The 22,972-nt window shown below is 41.4% G+C and overlaps 1 protein-coding gene across 2 annotated transcripts; it reads right to left on the bottom strand.

Annotated features, from left to right (window-relative positions):
• Position 1: 1 nt before the first annotated feature.
• On the bottom strand, positions 2 to 20,161 carry LOC141767790 (msx2-interacting protein). 2 transcript variants are annotated; one of them, XM_074635425.1, is made up of 15 exons: positions 19,842 to 20,161; positions 17,525 to 17,839; positions 13,657 to 14,136; positions 13,343 to 13,497; positions 12,170 to 12,370; positions 11,845 to 11,996; positions 11,635 to 11,760; positions 11,418 to 11,531; positions 11,203 to 11,316; positions 10,996 to 11,096; positions 3,156 to 10,677; positions 2,819 to 2,887; positions 2,514 to 2,708; positions 2,268 to 2,426; positions 2 to 1,032 (listed from the first exon to the last, which is right to left on the bottom strand). In XM_074635425.1, the coding sequence occupies exons 1-15, from the start codon at positions 19,922 to 19,924 to the stop codon at positions 901 to 903; spliced, it is 9,918 nt and encodes a 3,305-aa protein (XP_074491526.1). In that variant the 5' UTR covers positions 19,925 to 20,161; the 3' UTR covers positions 2 to 900. The 2 variants fall into 2 exon arrangements, with proteins under 2 accessions (XP_074491526.1, XP_074491535.1); XM_074635434.1 differs by lacking the exons at positions 17,525 to 17,839; positions 19,842 to 20,161 and adding an exon at positions 15,834 to 16,050.
• Between the last annotated feature and the right edge of the window lie 2,811 nt (positions 20,162 to 22,972).

Here is a 22,972-nt window from a genome sequence, read left to right as displayed (position 1 = left end):
ATTCAAGTTTTCTGGAGTTTGTTTTATTTGAGTTACAAAATATGAAGTGCCATCAGCAGACTCCACGGGAGAGTTTGCCAACCTTCTTGTGTTACAAGTATTTACACCCAAAAATCAAGGATATCCATCTAAATTTCCACACTCTGCATCCTGGTTTGTCCCAGAGTTCAAGTCTCTGTTCAGTTGTCCAAGTTCCATTGTCAAAGTTTAAATATTTAAAATATTTACAAGTCCTGTATTCAAAAACTCCCAAATCATAATGTAGCTTGTTCAATGCAAAGGCAGGCGCCAGAAGTGTGACCGCTTCAGTATTGTGAGAAGATGAGCAGAGCTGGTGGAATTAAAGGAGCTGTTAAACGAACATGGTCCTCTACAGGGTCTCCATAGTTTTACACCTAATTCTTCGTCCTCTAAAAGAAAGCCTGGGCGAGGAAGTCTGTACATAATCATTTAAAATTACATGTTGAAATGTCTTTTTTGCTGTTGCGGTGCAACAGCTTCCATGATCCACTCTTGTGAAGAAATGAATATGACAATTAATAAAAGACAGATGAAAGAAAAAAAGGCCACCCAGATAGTCACTCATTGTTGTTCATCAAACATCCTGATTATTTTCTTCAGAGCATCTTCGAACATTAAAATAAAACTCCAATAAATAGAAATACAGCAGAGAAATGGTCAAATAAGACTGATTCTGGTTTGGTCCATCCCGGAGTTCTTTTGAGAAGGACAAAAATACCAGACAAAAGAAAAAGACTGAAAAAAGCGTTGATAGGGTATATCCTACACATTCCCATTGTGTCCAGGAAAAAAAAATAAGTTCTCATTCAGTATTCCTCTGGTTTCCTGAGGCTCATCAGCAAGAACATCCATGGATGGTACAGTTCCCAGCAGTGGAGGTTACACAGAGGTGATGACAATCATGAGGTGTGGTGAGATGCTGGAGATCCTGTTGAGAAGGTCGGGGGCGAGCTGGGATAAGTGGCTCTCTGAAAATTCGCATGGTGGGAAAATCTGTAGCACATAGGCAGGCTGGAAAAACAAAGAAAACATCAATTACACATATGAAGTTACAGAGAAATCCAAACGATTTGATACCAGAGGGGTGTTTCATAAAGTATAAAGAGTATACTTCTGGTCATGTGAATGAAAAGAAAACACACAGAAAACAGATAATAGTTTTAAAGGAGACATACATGTTACATTAGTTAAAATAATCTCTTTTCATCAAATCATTATTAAACTCTCAAAAATAAAAAACATGAAAACAGATTAGAGACGAAAATCCTGTACACATAAACAGTAGGGCTGGGACGATACACCTATCTCCTGACTCGATACTGTCACGATACTTGGGTGCCGTATCAATATGTATTACGATTACCAAGTATTGTGATTCGATATTACGATTTACTTTTTTAACACTAGACCATGGGGAAAAGTTGAATCACACACTTCTAGGGACTTTTAGTTTAAGTTTTGAAAAAATCTAAATGAATACAGTAAAAATATTTGATTTTCAACATGTATGTTGTCAGAGATGTTCTGAAGTCAAATATCAGTCATTGTCAAGAATTATTTGTAAAAAAAAAGAAAATTCCAGCAACCAAAAAATCAAAGAATAAAGACATTTCCTTCACAGATTAGTGGTATTTTCTTTATAATTTATAGGGGTCATGTAATGCTTTATACTTCTGGTGAATATAATCTAATCAATCTTATTTCCACATATGTATTTTGTATATACAGTTCCCTTTATTAACACCTTATTTTGAAAACTTGACGTAGTCACGCGTGTATACATCCGCTGACTTCGCCGAGTCCGTTGCTAGCTCTCCCGTTAGCTCCGTTCTCTTTATACGTCCATGGTCAGCTCCATCGGGGCCGTTTGAATGCATTTAACATTAATGTCAGTATATGGGTGCTCTACAGTTGTAAAGTCGGCCGATTTGACTACGGAGATACGAGTGACTGCAGGCTTGACCGCACGTTACCGCAATATGATAACATTTCCTGTCCATGACAGAGTTAGCATGAAGCTTTAGCCATCATGTCAAGCTCTGCTTTTCCTGGCAATGTGTGAAACCCAAAGTGTTTCCATACTTAAATGTATGTAAAGCAACAATAAAAGCGGTAACTTCCTCCTCCGCATAGACTCAAATGAAGCAAATTCTAGCATTAAAAAAATCAATTTCAAAATCGTAAAAAACAAATAGCGATACATAGGTGAATCGATTTTTTCCCCCAGCCCTTATAAACAGTCTCACCTGATTGGAACCTGGGTTGGGGATATTGATGATACCAGCAGCCAACTTTGCCTGCAGGTATTGGATGAAAGCGGCCTTAAGAGCTTGAGTTTGGTTTAGGACATCGTCTTGATCTCGTCCACATGGCAGAGCGAGGAGAAGACAGAAGTCAGTGTCCCCCTGTAGACGGAAAAATGTAAATGTTGTTAGGCTCCATTTAATGAAACAGAAAAATTACTCAATGGGAGTGAGACAAAAGACACATACCGTCATTCTTCGGGCTACACTCTCCAATTGTGAAGCTTCTAGTCTCATTCTCTGGACAATCCTAAGCAATGCGCCTCCTTCTTGTAGAGGCAGTGATCGATGAGCCAAAGCTTTGTTGCCGCAGACGAAATGCAACTGGACTGCAGCTGTGTCGTTCTTCAGTGCCAGCAGGCCTTGCCACACAATAGGGTATTTCTGTTTATATGCGAGACAAAACAAAGATAAGTGTGTCAGACAAAGCCAGGTCATGTTCGGACCAATTATCCTGAACACAATTTAAACTGCTGTAATGAGTTACGTCTTACCGTGAGCAACTGCACCATATTAACAGGCTGCGTCATCTTGCCATCTGGTTTTGTCTGGAGGTCTGCACCCTAGGGATTTGAAACAATAGTGTAATGTGTCATGAACAGTCTCTCTAACATGAAGACATCAACCCACTATCGCATATATACTCAGTTGGCCAGTTTATTATTGTCCATCCCGATTATCACCACAAACAGCAGCATTAAGAATGACCATGAAGTTTAATCAACAGCTTCAACAAAGATGGTAGGATTTATTGCAGGACTGTTTATTAGCCTGCATTACTTTTAGCTAGGTGTACCTACTAAAATGGAGTGTTAAGTGCAGGGAACTCACCATGGTTGGTGTGACGTTCAGTGGTGGCTGGTTAAGTCCAACAGGAGACACCTCTGGTATTTGAGAATGGATGCCTCTTGGGTTTGAGTACATCCCTGAGTACTCTTGGAATGAGCCACTGGGTCCTGGTGGCATTAGCTGAACTCTCTGGGGAGATGCCATTGCTTGCCCAGACTGTCTGATCCCCATCATACCATCTTTAGGAAGAGGAGAGTGTGGCCTCTTTGCCTCTAATGGCTTTGTTATATCCTTCTCAGACACACCTTTTGGCAAAACATGTGCTCTTGGAGACAAGGATAATGGTAGGCTGGGAGGCGCTGAAGAGGAGGGAAGAGTCTCTTGAATGTGTCCAGAATGAGGGTCTGTGGCCAAACGCTCTCCCTGCTGGTGCAAGAGCACACGCATGTCTCTTTGTGCCATGTAAGTTTCTAACTGGACATTACTCCGCAGAGGCCCGCGAGGATCTGACTGCATAGCCTCCTGTTTTAACTGTGCAGTAGATTGTCTTCCTGGAGTCTGGTGGAAGCGTCTGGTTTCTTCTTGCTCCCCCTCATGACCCCTCAAAGAACCGGGGTTCACCTTGAGAACCTTGTCTCTGCCAACAGCCTGGGGTGAGGTGGGCCGTGACTGCATCTGACCCGACCAGGGAGAGGCAAGAGGCTCACTATGCATCCCATAGCTCATCACAGAGAGAGGTGGAGTATTGACCCGAACGTCTCCTTGGACAAGATGCCCCACTGGAATTGACTGGGTAACACGGTGGGGAGACATCCGTCCCAAGCCTCCAGGCACACTGTGAGTTGGCATGATAACCGACTGCTCTTGGTGATGTACACCAGTAATAAACTGTTGCATGGCAGGAAGGCCAGTGGATAACATCACTGGTATGCCCTTGGGTGACGAGGAGCCTACGGGCGAGGACACCTTGGTAAATGGAGAGTGTGGATGACCCGACTTGCGAGGGGATCGCGGTTCCTGTTTGATACCACTGATATGGGAGGGAGCTCTGTCACCAGCCGCTGTAACAAAACCTACATGGTTGCCAGGTGGTGAGGGCAAATGGGGGCTTATTGCAGGACTTATAGCGGAGGTCCAAGGTGGTTTAGCTCCATCTGTACTGTGAGGATCAGCACTGTCCATTTTCTTTTGATGTTTTATTGGCATGTACTCTTGATGGTAACTCATGACTTGCTGGTTACCCTGTGTGAGACGCTTCACTACACCTTGAGGTCCAGATTGGTAAGTAGATTCCATCTTTTCCAAACCAGTGCTTTCTTGTTTAATAGAAGACAAAGTTGACTGCGTCTTACCAGGATGCCCATGATCTGTCTGCAATGAAGGCCCTTTTTGAAGACCTAAATGAGAATGACCATACATTTCCTGTTTTATCTGGGGCATGGATACCAACTGTTGAGATTCCATGTCACCTGCTGATGCTTGTGGGATCTGACTTATTTTTGCACTAATCCGCTGTGGTCCCTCCGTTTTCTGGCCCGAGTGGCTCAATACTACCACTCCTTCAGATGTATGAACTCTCAGACCTGGACAAGCTCCTGTACCAAGAGTAGGGCTCTCAACAATGAAGCGCGCAGCACTTCCCCCGCCATCGCCAGATGGCCCATGGTATGATCCAGTATCATCTTTGCTGGGCCTATAGGTTGTTTTGGGTAGAGTCATGTCCACACAGGAATTTCCAATGTTCATGCTTACTTTGTCCTCGGGCTCAGGAGGGTTGCAAACACGACTGATAACAGAGGTTGCAGTGGATGCAATAACAGAGATCACAGACTTTGTCTCAGTAGATGGTAGTGAGGCTGGAGGTCGAATGATAGATGGAGCTGGATGAGCTGCCATTCCACTACTGGGTAGCGGTGACTTATTTGGCACAACAGCTGATGGGGTATTACTTTCAGAGAGGTTCTGATCTCGCAGAGTGGGTAGATTACTCGGAATAGAACTACTTCCTGGCAATGAAATATTTTTGTGTTTCATAAGAATCTGTCTCAAGTCACTTGTGCCATGATCAGTATCCATGTTGTCAGAGTCTGAGGGTAAAGGCTGGTTTTCCTTGGATGCCAACGGCATGAGAGGTGAAGAGGAGACTCCTGTATCTTTAGACTGGTGGTGCCAATCTGGTGGAGAAACAGGAATTCTACTTGTTTGAATGGGTCTGATATTTGGCCTGTTAGTTGGTGGAGAAAGGGAAGGGGAGATGGACTCAGGTGGCACGTGTTGAGGCTTCGGGCATATTTGACTCTTAGACTGGGGGTTAACAGATTTAAGATGTTGAATCTGTTCCTCAGAAGATGACTCTGCCTCTGCGTTTACATCTGTAGCCTTGACAGTTAAAGGCTCAGGTTCTGGCTTCCACGTAGTAGGAGTAATAACCGCAGCAGTTGCTGCTGATGGAGTTGCTGCTGATGGAGTTGCTGCTGATGGAGTTGTTGCTGATGGAGTTGCTGCTGATGGAGTTGCTGCTGATGGAGTTGTTGCTGATGGAGTTGCTGCTGATGGAGTTGTTGCAGGAACAGTCTTTACACCGGAAGGTGGGCTATCTGCTAAAGGAGTTGTCAATTCCTCACTTATTGAGGGTCCTTCTTTTAAATCTTTTCTTACTTGCTTTTGGCCTTTAGAACGTTTTGGTGTTTTAGGTCTTCCCTTGGTGCCCTTTTTGGGTGTGGTAGGGAACACAGGTTCTTCCTGTATAGCAGGTGTATTTGTTTCAGGTTCATCTTCCTTGGCAGGCGGAATCAAGTCTTGTATCTCAGGTTCGGGACCTACATCAGCACTCGGTGGAGGTGCTTGGGTTAAGGTTACAGTTCCAGCTTCTGCAGTTATCGAGTCAATAGCAGCCATGAGTTCTGTCTCACTAGCAGGATTAGAAGATTTTTCTTCTTCTGGGTCACTTTTTACTTCTGTTTGCGGGACAGGCGGCGTCGGTGGTTCTGTTGGAAAAGTTGGATCTGTAAGTTTAGCAATGTTCTCCACAGCCTGCTCCAATTCCAGCGCCTGTGAAATTAAGCTTTTTGGTGATTCCAGGAGCTCCTTTTTTTCCAAAGTGTCATTTTCCTTTTCTTCATTGTTGGAGTCTCCTTTGTTGGCATCAGCACACTTTGAAACATGATCACTGTGGTCGCCAGGTCTTAACTTTTTTGAAGAATCCTCTTGATTCCCAAGTTCATCATCTCCTAACTGAAGAAGATCTTTCACCTCTGTCACATTTAGTCTGATTTTGAGGTTCTTGAGAACAGGAGACTTGGGAGTCCTTGTCAGCTTGGTTTTTCCTCTAACACTCCTGTCTTTTTCCAAGGTGGGTTTCTCTTCTAAGACTGGGGAATCTGCATCTTTTCCATTTGATTTTTCTTCACAAGCCTTTTCATGGAAAACATCTTTATCTCTGCCCAATTCTCTTCCTTGTTTGTCTTTCTCCTCTTTCTTTTGGTCAGCTTTTATTGATGGATCTTCTTTACATGAACTTGATGACTCTTGCAAAGCCAGAGAATCTTCATCTGTGAAATCCATTTCCTGATCATCATCCTCAGCCACATCAGTCTTTTCCCCCTTCCTTGTTGATCCAGATCCTAGGACTGTGAACATTGGATTTAATGAACCCTTTGTGCCATGAGGGGAGGTTTTACCTTTTGCCACTCTTGGAATTCGTTCCCCTCCTTCTGATTCATTTGAATCTGTGTCTTTGTTGTCCATTTTTGATTTTTCTACTTTAACTGTTGAACTCTCGTCGCCTTGTCTGCGATTCTTGGGAGGACGGCCCCGTTTATTTGCAGGGGTTGGAGCAGGTGGATCTTGTTCGATATTTTGTTGTTGTGTTGCATCTTTGTCTGTACCTCGCTTTCGTGCAGAGCGCGGTGACTCTGTAATTTCCTTTCCAGAACGAACTGGCGCATCATCTTCAACTGGAGTGGCATACACAGGAGTGGCATACACAGATTTAACATTTCTTCGTCTTGCTCTTCCTGCCGATATGCCCGGCTCTGACATATCAGTTTCTGATCCGTGAATAGGAGATTTGCCTGTGGACTTTGATTCAGCTCTTGGGGATGATCCACGTTTCAGCTTCTCTTTGTCAATGCGCTCACTCTTGCGTGTTGCTTGTTTCTCAGAACCAGAGGTAGATGTGACGGGAACTGGAGCAACTTGAGCAACTTGAGCAGGGGATTGTTTGCACTTCTTATTTTTTATTTTATGCTCTTTCTGAGGAGAGACTGGCTCCTCATTTATGTCATTATCAATGGGCATCTGTACTTTACTAATTTGAGGTTTCTTCTCTCCCTCAGGCTCTGCTACTGCTTTCCAAACAGAATGGGTCTCTTTTTCTTCCTCTAGAAAACTAGGTGGTACAGGACTAGGGGCCTCAGGCACTTCTGGTTGTGTTGTCTCAGGTTCCAGCTCTGCTTCTGAAATGCTAACAAACTCATCACGAGAATCACGACGGCATGGTATTTCTGTAGAGAGGGGTTTTACATCCTCAGTAATAATTTCCAATTTCACTTCAGATGGAGAAGGTTTACATCCATCCACTGAATAACTGGGTTCGGGTGCTGCTATTGTTGCAGGTTCAGAATCAGATGACACCTCAGTTAATGGGTGGTGCATGGGTACAACAGGTTCATTTTCTTTTAACTTTTCTTTTACTTCTTCCTTTATGACAGACAGAGGGGTATATGGATCAGGGGCTAGATTTATTGCAACACATTTCTCTTCTGGTGGAGGGAAGTCCTTGACCACAGATAGATGGGCGATAGTAGATATGAGTCGGGGTTCAGAAATCAGCTCTTCAGCAGGACTGATGGGTTTAATTTCTGGCTCCATGATAGATTCTGTTGTTTCAGGTGACAGCAAAGCTTGTTGCTCTTGAACAGGTGCTTTTTCCACTTTATTCTCATCCGTGAGCACTGCGTCAACTTTTGCCTCTTGCAGCTGAGGGGCTTTATTCTTCTGTTGTTGCAGTCGTGTGAGTTCCAAAAAACGACTGTGGAAAAGGACAACTGGCCCTGTGTCAAGTTCACCATCTACTGACCCTTGCTGACCAGGTTGTTGGTTTTGTGTATGCTCAGGTTCTTCATGTTTGCGTAAGTGTTGTAGTCGCCTAGAGTCCAGCTCAAAGACAGGGCTGTGAAGGAAGCGGGAGGCAAATAGCTCACTGCGTTCCGGTTCCTCCAGCTTAGGCTCCTCCTTCCTGTCATCAAGTTTATCTTCAGATCCACTTCGAATCTTTTTCTTTTTCATGTACCAGGAGGGCGTAGGTCGTGGTGCTGATTCTACCTTCTCAGACTCCTTGATGTTGCGTAAACCTGCAAAGTGAGAATCATAATCCAAAAATGACCAGTTATCTTCTCTTGAAGATGAGAGAGATTTTGCACGTTCAAGCAGAGCCTTTGTGTCAGGCGTGATGGTTTGATCAAGTGCAAAGGAGTAGAATTTGTTCCTTTCAAGCTGTGCTAGTTTGGGGTCTGAAAACCTGTCAACCCTTGGCCTCTCGGAAAAAGGCATAGATGTGGAGGGCATGGGAGAGTGTGGTTTGGTCTCTCTGTCCTCCTCAGAGTCGGATCGTACTTCCCCAGGCTCCAAGTCATGCCAAACACCATATTCCAAACGCTTGCGATTGTGAATGTTTTTACTTAGACTCCTAGGAAAGTTCAGGTCAGGTAACAAGTCTTGTTTTACTCTGCTCTCCCATCTCTTTTGTCGCTCTTCTTCCACAGTAAGTAAAGGCGTGTTTGGCTTGTTTACCTGTGTGTGTTGTGTCCTTTTGACTAATAACTCCAGATCTGGGTGAATCTTTTCCTCATTTCTACTCAACTCCTTCTGAGAAGGGTCCACAAAGTCCTCATCTGCATGGTGAGGGTAGTGCTGATGTCCTGGAGAGGAGATGTTGTTCCAGTCAGGATCTTCACTTTTCTGTCTAAAGCTCCTGTAGACACGCTCCCTCTTAATTCCCGGATCAGTTTCAAATTGGTCTAGTTTCTTTAGCTTGTGTGACGGGAAATTATCTGTGACATCCTCAGGAGGTTTACCAACTTCATGCACAAGACTGCGATGTTCCAAGTCCTCTGTTTCACTTCCTTGAGGACTTCCTGGTTTGTCAGATTTGTCAGACTCGCGCTGTTGTTGCTGCTGGTGCAACCGTCTATTTTGCTCCATTTGCTTGCGGTAACTCTGAGAGAGGTCAATGTCAACATGGTCTTCCTTGTTCTTTACACTTTTGTCAGTGTCGGCATTCTGAGCACCAAATTTGAAAACAGCATGGTGTTCTTGTTCTCGTATACTGCTTTGGTCTGTAATCCCCTCATGTGAAAACCTCCTGGATGAAGTGTGCCCTGGATGTCGTTTTGACTCTAGTGGGTCCAAAGATCCCTCCGACTTCTCCCTTTGTCCTCTAAGGTCCTCTTGACCATCCTTCTGAGTGCCACTTTTATCGGTTTTGAGTCTTGAATCTCTCCGTTGTGAATCTTTGTTTTTGTCTGGATCCGACTCCTTCAAATATGTGGCACTAGCGCCAAAGTCAGAGGATGGAATAGCGTCCTCCTCCTCATGCCTGCTTCTTTTCTGACGAATAGTCCTGCCACCTGAATCAGCAAAGCGCCTTTTTCTTGCAGCACGGCGATCTGAGTCTGCTGATGAATCTTTCCCATCATTTCCAATATCAGGCTTTAGATGTTTCTTGAGTCGATTCTTTCCATCCAAGTCTGAATTCTCAGCTTTACTCATTTCAGACCTTTCACTTTTTACAGAGTCATGATGAGCAGTTGCCAACTGACTTCCAGTAAGAGATTCAACATCCCCCTTACATTTTTGCCTATCATGAGCGTCCTGGTCTGATCCCTTTCCTCTTCCAGACCCTCCATCAAAACCAGTCTCAAGCTCTGTTTCAGGTAGTGGGTTGGATGGGGATTGCCCCTTTGCTTTCCTTGATTTAATCTTCTCAGCTTTGTCTTTATCACCTTTCTCTTTTCGTTTTGCACGTTTGGTTTTCTCAGCACCTGCCACACGATCTGGTTGGCTGCTTTTGTCACTCTTGTCACTCTTTGAGGCAACTTCCAGCAGGGTCTTTTCAGATTTGTCAAAGTGTGGTGGTGACATTGAGCTCACACTACCACTTCGCTCAGAGGACTGGCTGTAAACCCGCCGTTCTGAATCTCTGGGAGCACGCTCAGATGGTGAAGGCGATACTGTAGGAGTAACAGGTCGTCTTGGATGGGAAGGGCTCCACCTGCTGCGGTCAGCCTCAAAACGTTCCCGCTCTCTTTCTCGCTCTCTTTGAATATATGTGTATTTTCGGATGTCTTGCTCAAAGGGGTCTCTGTAGTCCCTGTAGTCTCTTGGGTCTTCATAACGTGGGTCAAAGTGTTCCCCCTGATAGTGTTCCAGTTCAGGAAAACGCTCTCTGCTTCGAGCAGCATAGTCTCTTCGAGCTTCCTCTGGATAGATGCCAGGGGTTCGTATATTCTCATAGTAAGCCCTTTCTGCTGTAAATTCATGGTATGGAGGTCTGCGTTCCTCTCTGTCGAGTGAATGGAGAGAATAGGAAAAGAATGAATTCTGTTAACCTAAATAATTTATCAATTTATAAAACTGCACTTGTCGCAAAATTGTCACTTTTAGATTAAGAAGTGCCTAAATATTTTGCAATTGTGATTCTAAAGATTACCTGACATCAGAAAGATTACCTGACATCAGACATATTTTATTAGGGTTAATTTCATCTGAAAGAACCGTTCAAAATAGCAATCTCATTCCATTAACTGACAGAATTGTGACACTTTGAAAAATATATTTAGTTGTGGACATTATCACTTGCAATAAACAATGAGCAATTTACCGTCGTTCAGTAGGAATTTCATAGAAGTCTCTAATGTCTTGACCAGATGTCTGCATAGATCGGTAGAATGCCATCTGACTCTCTTGACTTGCAAAATCCACCTTTCATAATTAAATTAAATAAATAAGTTGTCAACACATAAATTCATATACATACACACATGAAAAATATGTTTCATTAATAAACCCAATAATTGTTATTGTTTACCTTTATTTTATTGCCACCAATCTTCCAACCTTTGGTCTCCCTTACAGCTGCCTGAGCAAAATCTGTGTTGTTGTACAAGATGAGGGCCATCCCTTTCAATCTATCAAAGACAACCTAAATAAAAGCACAAAAACATACATTTAGAGTTTTGAAAACTACACAGCATTAAATTAAAAAGATGCAAATCTTTAGAAAGAAAAAATATAACATCTTACCTTAACTACATGTCCATAGCGGCAGAAATGCCGTGTGAGGTATTGCTCTGTAACACTGGTTGCCAACCCATCAAGCCAAACACACGTTGTGGGCATACTCTTCCCAAACCCAAGCTTCAAGGAGAAAGAGAAAATGCATATTATATACACAGAATACATTAGATTGAAAACCTACACAGAGCAGAAATGTTACTATTGTTAACTGTAAAAACACTACCTTTAGTCTGTTGCTCCCCAGGTACTCTCCATCCATCTTCTTAATGGCCTTGCAGACACTGGCAATATCAGAATATTGCACAAAGGCATACTGTGGAACTCCATTTACTTTCTTGATGTCAATGTCCTTGAGGAGAAAACCCAGAACAATTAGAGACCATTATCAATCGTAAAACGTACCAATTCACAGTACAGTCAAATGGTAGCATACCACAATTTCTCCAAAGCGTTGAAAAATGTCCAGGAGTTGTTGATAACTGGTGGTTTTCTCAAGGTTGCCTATAAACAGTGTCCTTGTGGCCTTTGGGTGGAACTCATCTATCCGCCCGTCCAAGGGCCTGAACTCATTTTCACTCTCCGTTTCTGAGGGAGGGAAGAGGTTTATCATTAACATTACTGACATGCTGCTAAATGTCAAACTCATATTCTCCACCATAAGCACAAAGACATGGTTTTATGAAATATTGTTTGTTGAATTCATTTGTTGGCACCAACCATTCATCACAATACTGTTTTGTTTATTTGCCATCACTTACCAGGACCATTCCAGGCCGTGACTTCAATAAGCATGCCAAAGAACAGCTTTCCTTTGGAGACAGTAAGGGCTTTCTCTTGATCCTCTTGCTGTCTGAAGAACACCAAACCATAGCGGTCTTCTGATGCTCCGTGGATCTGCACTGAGGTCACCTTCCCATGTTTCTTGAATTCATGGAAAAGTCCATCTTTTAAACTTGTGTCTGTGGAGGGGAAAAAAAGATTACTATCCAATGCCCATCTTCAAAAGGAGTACTGAGAACAGATTTTCCATAGAATTAAAATCATAACAGCGACAAAGTCTAAATGCTATCTAAAGTGATGTTTTAATAAGAATTAATTTGCGCATAAACCTGGGAATGATACTGTCCACAGTGCTGACTTCATTGTTTCCTCCACCAGTCACTGCTTACACTTTTCTAGATTCTCAATTTCTTACTGAAACTGGACTGTAAATACTTGTACTGTATAGTTTAAACTCAAAGATTTTAAAAGGTACAGAATATAAGATTGTGGCCTGGGAACCTTTGCTATAATCACATGAGTACACTGCCAAGAGCACATCTATGGGAAATATTAGAAGCAGAGTGACCTGTACACCAGTGGGATCACATCCAAAATGGATGGCTATAACGAAGTAACCAAGAACACAAAATACAGCGCAAGACAAAAAACATATGTGAATGATAATTGAGAAATTCATTGATTTTGAAAGATAAATAAAAAATGTTTATCAGATTTAGCTTCTTTATTTCATATTTTATACATTACCCAATTCCAAACTTGAAGAGTGATTTAAAATTTGAGGAGTAGGGAAATATTCTTTTAATGATGTATACAAATGGCTATCAACGGCACATGAGACTACACATGGAGACTACTGTTGTATATAATCTGCATTAGAAATTCCACCAATAGTTCAGGTGATGAATCTCCTTCCTCAATTTTAAACAATGCTCTCTGGCAACCATTAAAGTCCATAACACAAAGTTCATTTGATTAAAATAAGATTTGTGTATAACAGAAATGTACATTTCTGAACATGGGGACATGATCACGCTGTGCTAGACGGTGTTCTCTAGCCCTTTCAGAATATGACAATTCACTGACACTTAAGTATGAAAAGTGTAAATGGTTATTGGTATGACTCTTTGAGAGAGGCTGTAGAAAATCACCTGTGGAGCGCACTGGTAGATTTTGCACTTTAATTCCAAAGCTTCTGCGTGGCTCATCTGAGTCGAGCCCCATAGAAGACTGAGTAGGCGCGTGTGTGGCTGACGACTGAACGGAGCGCGCCCGAGATCCATCACTTGAGCTGCTGTTTGAATCGCTGTTGTCACAAAAAAAGAGAACAATGATTAGACACTTGTCTGTCTGAGTCAAAAAAATATTTGCTGATACCCATTGATGGTTTGTCCAATGACAAAATCCAGTCAACAAACCCATGAAACATGAAGCATTAATATCATAACAAAACAAATGTACACACCTGCCGCTGCCCGTGCTGCTGGTGCTGCTGACAGAATCAGAGCTGGAAGATCTGCTGCGAGATCGAGATCGGGGACCTCTCCCAGGGGACAAAGGAGCTCTTTTGGGGGAATGAGGAGTTTTGGGGGTTTGTCCCGTGGTCCGTTGTGGAGAAGGATGCCTTGACTGTGAGGAATGAGATGATCGGCTCCGACGGTGATGGTAGGTTCTGTCAACCCGTCGTCCTCTGTCATCTCTGTATAGGTCACGTCGTGAAGAATTAGTAGTAAGGGTAAAGGGGTCTCGAATTCTAGAGTCAAAATGTGGGTCTGATGCCTCAAAGCTCCCCGCGATAGCACTGCTCCCTGGGCCAGCAGCAGCAAACATGGAACGATCTCGGTAATACTCGGCGTTGTAGTGACGCGGTCTGTCGAAAGTGCCACTGCGCTCATGGTGTCCATATGGGCTGTGATCATATGCACGTTCACGGCTTTCTGAGGTACTGTGAAATAAGAACAGGGTAGAGAGGGGGGGAAAGAGTTACTATGATTCAAAACAAAAAAAGGCAAAACAAACAATTTCCTGTTAAATTATTTGGCATTTAAGTGCACAATAGTGAAAATCCAAATGGTCGGTAAAGCAAGGACACAGCTGAGAGCAGGCCAGATAAGCTGTGCAGCTTAATACTCTTATAAAGAGCAGTGCCGGTATTTTAATGTAGAGATCCTGTCATTCTTGCCTTGGTAAAAAATCATTAGTATGTCTCTGTCAATTTGGATTTGTTACAATCAAAACCAAAAACTGGTCTCTTCTATGGGATTCCAGTTGATCAACTAAGAAGAAAGAAGCGCTAAACGTAAATTATGACACGGCTGTGTTGAATACTCGATTCCAAATGGTCAATCACTGTCTATAATTTCTGTATAACAGACCGTTGCTATGTATAGCAGACTGTTGCTATGTATAGCAGACCGTTGCTATGGGCGCAGTTCAGATGTCAGACTCTGGCAGACCGTTTTTGTGTCAAAATATTGATTTCTTCAGTAAGTAGCCGTGTAATAAGCGGGATAATGTACAGCTAGCAGGTCATTGTTGTGAAAGGATCCCCTTCAGGGCGACGAGACGGCGTCCAAATCGCCCTGTCGGGGATTCTTTCACAACAATGACCGGCTCGCTGTACATCCCTTACTTAAAGAACTGCTTTTTAACTTTTCAGCAACAAGTTTCACAACAAAAGTTGCATGATATTTTCATTCAAATGTCACATTTGGGAGTATAAACGGTTTTCGGCACTAGAGGAGTATTAACAATGATTAGAAAAACAATACCAAATTCCTCACAACTTGACAAATAGGCCGAATAATTTGACTCTTCAAGACATGACATAATGGGGTCAACCTATCAAATGCTGGCACTGTCTGTAAACACTAATATAGACAAGGGTCTACAGATAGAGGGTGTCATATGCTGTATAGATTGTAAAGCCAGTTGAGGCAAATATGTGATTTATGATATTGGGCTATTTAAATAAAACTGACTTTACTTGTGTGGCGCTGCTCCGCTTGCTAAACTGTCAGCCTAAAGTTACATTTAATTATCCGACAGCATCAACAAGCACAGTTTTCTATACTGTAAATTCATAAACAGTCACATGAAACAAAGCCATCCCAGACTTTGTCACTACAATGTTCTTGGTTTCATTTTGAAGATCTACTTATACAATCACATAATTCAACAATGTTGAAATTCTGTTCTTAATCTCTTTCAATTGCAAAAACAAAAACATTGAGCACTTTTGGCTCCTCTGGGTGTCCAGGGGTGTTGATTTCAGAGGCTGACTGTTCATGAACTATTGCTTGTAAAAAAAGAAAATGTAAAAATCAAACATTTCTCTTAAATATTCAACCTATCCAGGAGCTCTGTGGTACTGAAATTTAAAATGCCATGCAGTTCAGATCAATGTATTTAATGTGAAAACTATACTTTGTAGTATTTATGTGATGCTGGAAAAAAAAGAGGCACTTGCATAAAGAAATGACAAATACATATATGCATTGTATATATGCATTTTATAAAATGTATATTTTTCCTTGCATCAAATTAATATTTTCCCTAAAAGCAGTGCAAAACCCTAATATTAGACAAAGCACTAAGGCATGTTAGAGAAAGAAAATATGCAGAGGGCAGAGCAATACCAACCTTTTGGAAAAGAAGTTACCGAAACTAATCCAAATAAAATCTAGGTGGATCAGAATGTGAGAGCCCGAATGAAAAAGCAAGGGGAAAAATCAATTGATCTAATTAGGCAAAAACGCTTCTCTTGATTCACACTGCACGTTATCTTCAAATACTGTGGAGCACCAGGCCAGTAGATTGTTGATGTATAATCCACAGTTAGGCTACTTTATTCTCTTCACTGGATGGAAAAAGGGAAAAACAAAACAATCACAGAAATGGACCTCTTTATGGATTTCTGGACATGTGGTTTAAAAAAAAACAAAAAAAAACTATAGGAACATGAGACTTTAATAAATAAATATGGATTTTTAAAAAAAGATGATGAACTTCACGGTAATTCAGGGAATTCCAGGTTGACTAAACAGTAAGTTGGTGCCCGAATGGAAAATACATCCAACTGGATCTTGTCTTGTAGCATGGGGAAACAGTATGTTCCAAAAGTTACGTTACTTGGAAAAAAAGGGGTGAAAAATGTATTCCACTGATAATATCAAGTAGTTTAACATCACACAAGCTTGACAGACACTATGATCACAGCACATAAACTCCTCATGGGCTCACAGGCAAGTCTTAATTCCACAATCCAAGGATCTTGTCGCTTGTTCATACTGGAAGGCTTCTTCTTTTTGTAGCAATATTTCAAGTTACTTAGAAAAAGTTGTCTTCAGCTCTCTGTAACATACTCGAGGTGCTCTTCTACTCACTGAGCTGAGGCCTTACACAGCTACATCCACACTCGAGTAATCCAAATGAATGGCAGCTACACCTATCCATACTATGGGCACATCAGTACATCCAACATGGGGTGCGGTGCGTACATCCAGGAGGGTACATCCCAACTATGCGGTCTTCATGGGTCTTCATGGCCATCAATCCAAAACAAGAATAGCTCCACAAACTTATTGTTTGGATCCTCCGTGTTCTTGCAAAGTCTTCTTGGTATAGCTTCCACATTTGGGACAAAAAGTGCTTATTATATATAGTTAATCTCACCCTAAAATGACTGAGATAGCCTAGGATATATGCACTACATTGGTCTTTCTTGTGATGTGTAACAAATGTAAAGTTCTTCTATCCACTTGTTCAAAACTTAAATCCAGAACAGGCCGTATCCACAGTTGCAAAAAATGGTAAAAGTAGTCCATCCATTGGCTGTGGCCAAGATGAAAAAAAATTGACAACACAAGATGGGACATCCTTACCTGAATAGATTCTTCAAAGAAAAGTACATCCTCCATAATTAGGGATTTACTTCCAGTTTCAAGCGATTCCAAGTAAAAATCGAGGTTAGATCCGATATTTAGTAGGAAAATGTTTAAAAAGTATCCAAAAGCTCCCCACGGTAGTTTCCCACAAAATGTAATAAATCCAAAACTCACCAGGATATTCCTCACAGATGTAATATCCAAACCAGATGTCAAACCTTGAATTATAGTTACCTTACCAAATGATAATGTGTAAGTTAATTTACTTAGAGATCCCGTGGGAAAGGCGAGTCAATTATGATGAAAAGTGGAACGATCCCTAATTACCTTTGTGCAACCCCCTTGAGGCATCTATTCCTCACGAATAACCCCACTATGTGATTAGGTTTTACACCTATCCAATACTTAGAATCCCCTGGATTTAAAGGGGAGGCCGTGTCCACTTACCCATCTATTCTCCGTTCATAACGTCCCTCTCTGGTGTGAAGGGACACAGGTGGGCCAAACACTGGACCAACTGTTCCCCTAGAGAATCCTGTAACGTCTCGACTGCTCGAGGGGGAGCTTTCTTCAAGGCCCCGGACAGCACTAGGGACTGACCCAGGTTCATTGTAGTCAGTCCGAAGGTCCCTGTCTCCCATCTTGTTGACTGCATTGTGAGCCTTCTGCGCACTTTTGATATCCACAAAATCCACAAAGGCTGCAACGCCACCCTCTGACCCTCGCTTCCGCAGAACTTTAACACTTTCCACACGTCCATACCTGAGGAAATTACAAAGAAAACAAAAGAGGAAATTACATACTAACACAAGTGCAGCTGTTTCTCTGTATGCCAGAGTATGGTAAAGAGAGCAGAAGCAGCACTGATAATAAAGGCAAAACAGTAATAATTCACCTCTAGTTATGAACCAAAAGCAAGTTAACACTGAAGTTTCCCTTTAGGCCACCAAACAGGAATGAACTGTGAACTTCAGGAAACAGTCTCTGCCATTGTTATGCTCGTGACCACATTTGGTACAATTATTGTGTTGAGAGGTTTTCCAAACAAACTTTAATGTACTAACGTTAATCAAACAGCCCCTCTGGGGGACATAACACATGTCCCAATGCCAGTGTTTAAAAACTATAAAAAGCACAATCAAACACACAGCTGTCACTAGTAATGCTATATACCACAATAGCTCCTGTTAACTATGACTGGATATACTGTTTGTTGTGTTGCACATCTATGAGTTTGTTGATGTGTTACTCAAGTAAACAATATAGATATGTAACATTACATGGTTTTAAATTAGTTCCAAGGGGAAGCATTTATGTTAGCTCTCTTTAAATTCAACAAGTACATACTTTGTGTAACGTTACTAGCTGGAGCAACATCTCCAAGTCCTTTATCCCTTCTGCTGTTAAGCTGCTGAACACAGACCATACCCATTTTAAATGACTGTTATTTAGAGGAACTTTAAGATATGTTGTTCTCATATATTGTTTCTTATTTTTTGGCTTTTATTGCCATAATCCTATGTATTTATATGGTTCTTATTGTAATGTGTCCCTCCAATTGCCCCATGCCTTTAATATGTTTCCTTTGACTTAACTAATTATTGGTTGTCTGGTGTATGTATGGATGTATGGACTAGGAATGCTACAAATGAATTGCCCCCCTTGGGGATAAATAAAGTCTGAACATCTGGTTTGTAATTTACTTGTAAATTTGGCCAAATTACAGAAACAGTATATTTTAGCCATGTTTTTTAAGCATGGCTACCGACGTCAAGCTGCTCAACAACTTGCTAACATTTGATATAATCAGCTCGGTGAGCTCACTGATCGCAGATTATTTACATTTTAATATTTAATCCACAAACACAGCTGTCACTAGTAATGCTATACTACAATACCTCCTGTTAACTATGACTGTACTGTTTGTTGTGTTGCACATCTATGAGTTTGTTTATGTGTTACTCAAGTAAACGATATAGATATATAACATTACATGGGTTTAAATTAGTTCCACGGTGAAGCATTTATGCTGTCATCTCTCTTTAAATCCAACTAGTACATACTTGTGTTGTGTTACTAAAGGGAGCAACATCTGGTTTGTAATTTACTTGGCCAAATTAGAAAACAACAGAGTATATTTTAGCCGTGTTTTTAAAGCATGGCTGTCGACGTCAAGCTGCTAAACAACTTGCTAACATTTGATTTAATCAGCTCGGTGAGCTCACTGATCGCAGATTATTTACATTTTAATATGTAATCCAACAAACCCAGTTGAGCAGCGATATAAACTACACGAGTCACACGTGTTCCAGTGTTTAAAATAGCACATCTCATGTTATTTGACCCTGCTTGTCCACACTTAGCTGCCTCTTGGTCTCGCACTGATCATGTCTCGACTTCTTCCCACAAAATGGTTGGTTGGTTGGGTGGTAGCTTAGCTTCGATGGCTAGCTACACCTAGCTACTTTAGCTAACTAAAAGTTCGCCAAAATGCTATAAAAACTGTAAACATTTACACTTAAGTGGTTTCAATCTCGACATTTCGCTTCAACAAACATCGCTGTGTTGCAACATAGCGCAAGCAAGCACTATAAGAAACCCGTAGACTTGTAAAAGTTAAACATGCTAACGTTAACTTAGCCGTGTTAGCATTAGCTGCAGCCCGGTGCTACTAGCTACTAGCCACCTAGCGCGCGCTGCTGTAGCCAAACGGACGTTCCCTTCTTCTTGCGTCACCTACCAACGGTACCAACGGTAGACCTACCGTTTGAAATGCTCCACTATCTTCTCCTCGCGGACGTGTTCGGGTAAGTTTCCCACCCAAAGGTGTCTGGTTTCCCGAACCATCTTGCGCTATTCTTCCTCCCCCCTCCACACTCATACATATGATGGTGCACGTTGTCTAATCCCTGCTGGTCCGGTCGGTCAGGAGGTCTCCGCCTGAACAAAATGAACGACGGAGGACTCCGTGAATAGTAATCTGGGCCTGCTGCTAGCTGATAGCTCTTCTGCTGCTGCTCCGTTTAGCTTTAGCTGCTGCTGCTGCGTCCTCGGTCCGCGCACGGGAACGCGCGGAGAGACTCGCTCCTGGTAGTGATGTGTCGGTCGCGAACGAGCCGGTTCAAAGAGCCGGCTCCTTTAAGTGAACGATAAGAGCCGGCTCCCGTCCGAGAGACGTTTTTTAAATTATTATCATTAATTCAAGGCACTTTTTTTTTTTTATTATTTCAAAATGACAGTATCCATAGTAACAGCAGAAAACATTAAACACATTTACATACAGAAGAAGCTTAGCGAAAACATAAACAAAGAGCTGTGCCAAACATAAAGGACAACAGAAATTAAATGAAACCAACAAGATAACGCGAGAGTATGACAATAATTTCACTTAAAAACATTAAAGATATTGCATACATTCATTGTTTTCATTGCTTTTTCGTTTTCTGAGGAAGAAATTGTTGACGGATATAATTCCATTTCTTTCATAAATACAAAGAAATTAGGCTTTTTTTTGGTAAATTTACACTATTGAATGTGAAACTTCGCGAGAATTAAAATCAAATTGATAAGAAAAAATGCATTACCGTCTTTGTCACTGTAACCAAATATAATATTTCTATAGTATAAAATATAAGTATAAAATTGTTGACATCTTTCCACAATTCACATGTAAATTTACAGGACCAGAATAAACGAGAGCAAGTTTCAGGATGTGATTTGCAGAAGGAACAATGAACATCTATGTCACTCGATAGGATGATCTTCTCCGCGCCACGGGCACTCCATGCACTGACTGTGACTGAATGTTGTGTTATTGACGTCCGTGCGACCAATCAGGTGATGAAAGACAAGAATCATACCATCAAGCAGGGAGGGGCGGGGGTGTGCGGCGCGCTGACTGTCTACAGGTACAGAGCAGGAGGGAGAGGAGGAGAGAAAGAGAGAAGAGTACGGTGCGCGAATAGCAGACAAGATGAGTGACAGTCGGAAACGAAGCAGCATGTAAAATTATGGTATTCTGGAAATTATAAGGTTTAGTATAATTATATTGAATAATTTAAGTGACATATGTGCACACATACTAATCATAGGTCAAAACAGCGCTAAATTTGGCTGAATTATAAAAGGCAGAAGTGGTAAAATGAAGAGCCGTTTGGGAGCCGAAAGAGCCGGCTCTTCTTGGTGAGATGAGCCAAATGATCTGTCCCACTATAAAGAGACGGACTTCCCATCACTAGCTCCTGGTGGTTTTGGGTACGAGCTGCGCGGCCCCGCGGGGGCTCGCGGTGTGGTGCGCGTGCTCGATATACACACAACAGTGAGTGAGCACGCGAGTTCTTCAAGAGGAAGAGGAACAGAACTGCAACACGAGCTGTCTGTCTGCAGAGATGTTGTTGTTGTCTGCAAGCAAGGTAAGCAGTGTTATTGATTATTATACATTATTCCAGTGGCACAAAAGGAGATTCCATCATCTTAATGATAGATAGATAGATAGATATCAGTTTTTTTGTTGTTGTTTTTTACATTTATCCTTTGATATTGCAATAAATTTGTTATTAATTGTTTTTTATTTGCTTGTTTGTTTGTTTGTTTGTTTGATTTATTAGATAGATAGATAGATATCATGTTTGTTTTTGTTTTTTTGTTTTTTTACATTTATCCTTTGATATTGCAATATATTGTTATTAATTGTTTTTTATTTGTTTGTTTTATTGACACAACAAACATTAATTACTTCTTTATTGTTTTCTTCCATTTACATGCATGTTCTTTTTAAATATCTATATATTGTAATTTGCTTAATGAATTGTATATATGTATATATATGTCTTTATTTTGTTCTTTTTTTATTTTTATTTATTATTGAATTGACGCATTGGCAATATTGTATTGAATAGTAACTTTATTGATCCCGAGGCACATTCAAGTTTCCAGCATCACATTTCCATAGTGCAAAACATGTTAGTAAAAAGGCAGTAAAAAAGTTAGTAGTGCAAAGTATAAAGTACAAAAAAATATACCAAATATAAAAATACAAGGAGATGAGGAAAACTGTTAAAACTGAATATAGTGCAGGGTAACAGCTGGGATACAGGACTATTAAAAAAGTGAATATAGTGCAGAAGAGACTGTTAAAAATGAATATAGTGCAGGGTAACTCCAGTAGCTTAGTCATTATTATCATTACTATAATGTGCTAGTATTTGATACATGCTTAAAGCTGCAGTGGGTAGAATTGGAGCAAATATGATTTTAAAAAGTTATTTTTTATAAAACTGTCACTATATCCTGATAGTAGTGCATGAGACAGGTAATCTGAAACAAATCATGTGCCTCTTTGTCCTCCGGTGTCCTGCAAGATTTCACAGACCGGAGGAAACAACCAATCAGAGCCGAGCTGGAGCCTTGCCGTCCCTGAGCAGCTGTCAATCACTCACGAAGTCCGATCAAACTAGGCAGCGCTGATCAAATATGAATCAATATTCTGTTACTGTAATGATTGTTTCTCACCTCAAATGTTTTCAGAAACATCTTGTAGTGTACTGTTTACCTGTAAAATGAGAAAGTTTGTGACCCAGCAGCCATGTTGAGATCTGTTGAGAAAATACCAAGCACAGCCCACCAGCCGGAGCACAGCCAATAGGAACGCTCTCTCTCTCTGAAATGACCTGTGATTAGCCAAAGTCTCCCGTCACGGGCTAAATTTCATAAGCCTGAAAACAGAGCCATGAGGACGTGCAGAAGTCTTGTTATCTCTCAGAACGCTTGAATTACAATATACTGAAAGGTTATTATGGAATTTTTGCCCAATGATGCCAAAAATATTCTGCCTACTGCAGGTTTAACTGTTGCTGAATTATTTAATAAAACTTGAACTATTCCTTTAAAGTTGAA

Source organism: Sebastes fasciatus, chromosome 1 (genome assembly GCF_043250625.1).
Source record: "Sebastes fasciatus isolate fSebFas1 chromosome 1, fSebFas1.pri, whole genome shotgun sequence".
NCBI lineage: Eukaryota > Metazoa > Chordata > Actinopteri > Perciformes > Sebastidae > Sebastes > Sebastes fasciatus.
This window is presented reverse-complemented; position numbering and strand designations above follow the sequence as displayed.

Coding starts and splice junctions, on each gene's coding strand:
- LOC141767790 (XM_074635425.1), bottom strand. CDS start 19,924: ATGGTTCGGGAAACCAGACACCTTTGGGTGGGAAACTTACCCGAACAC. Junction 13,498..13,656: donor AGCAGCACGGGCAGCGGCAG/GTGTGTACATTT, acceptor TTGTGACAACAG/CGATTCAAACAGCAGCTCAA. Junction 10,678..10,995: donor GAAATTCCTACTGAACGACG/GTAAATTGCTCA, acceptor TTCACTCGACAG/AGAGGAACGCAGACCTCCAT.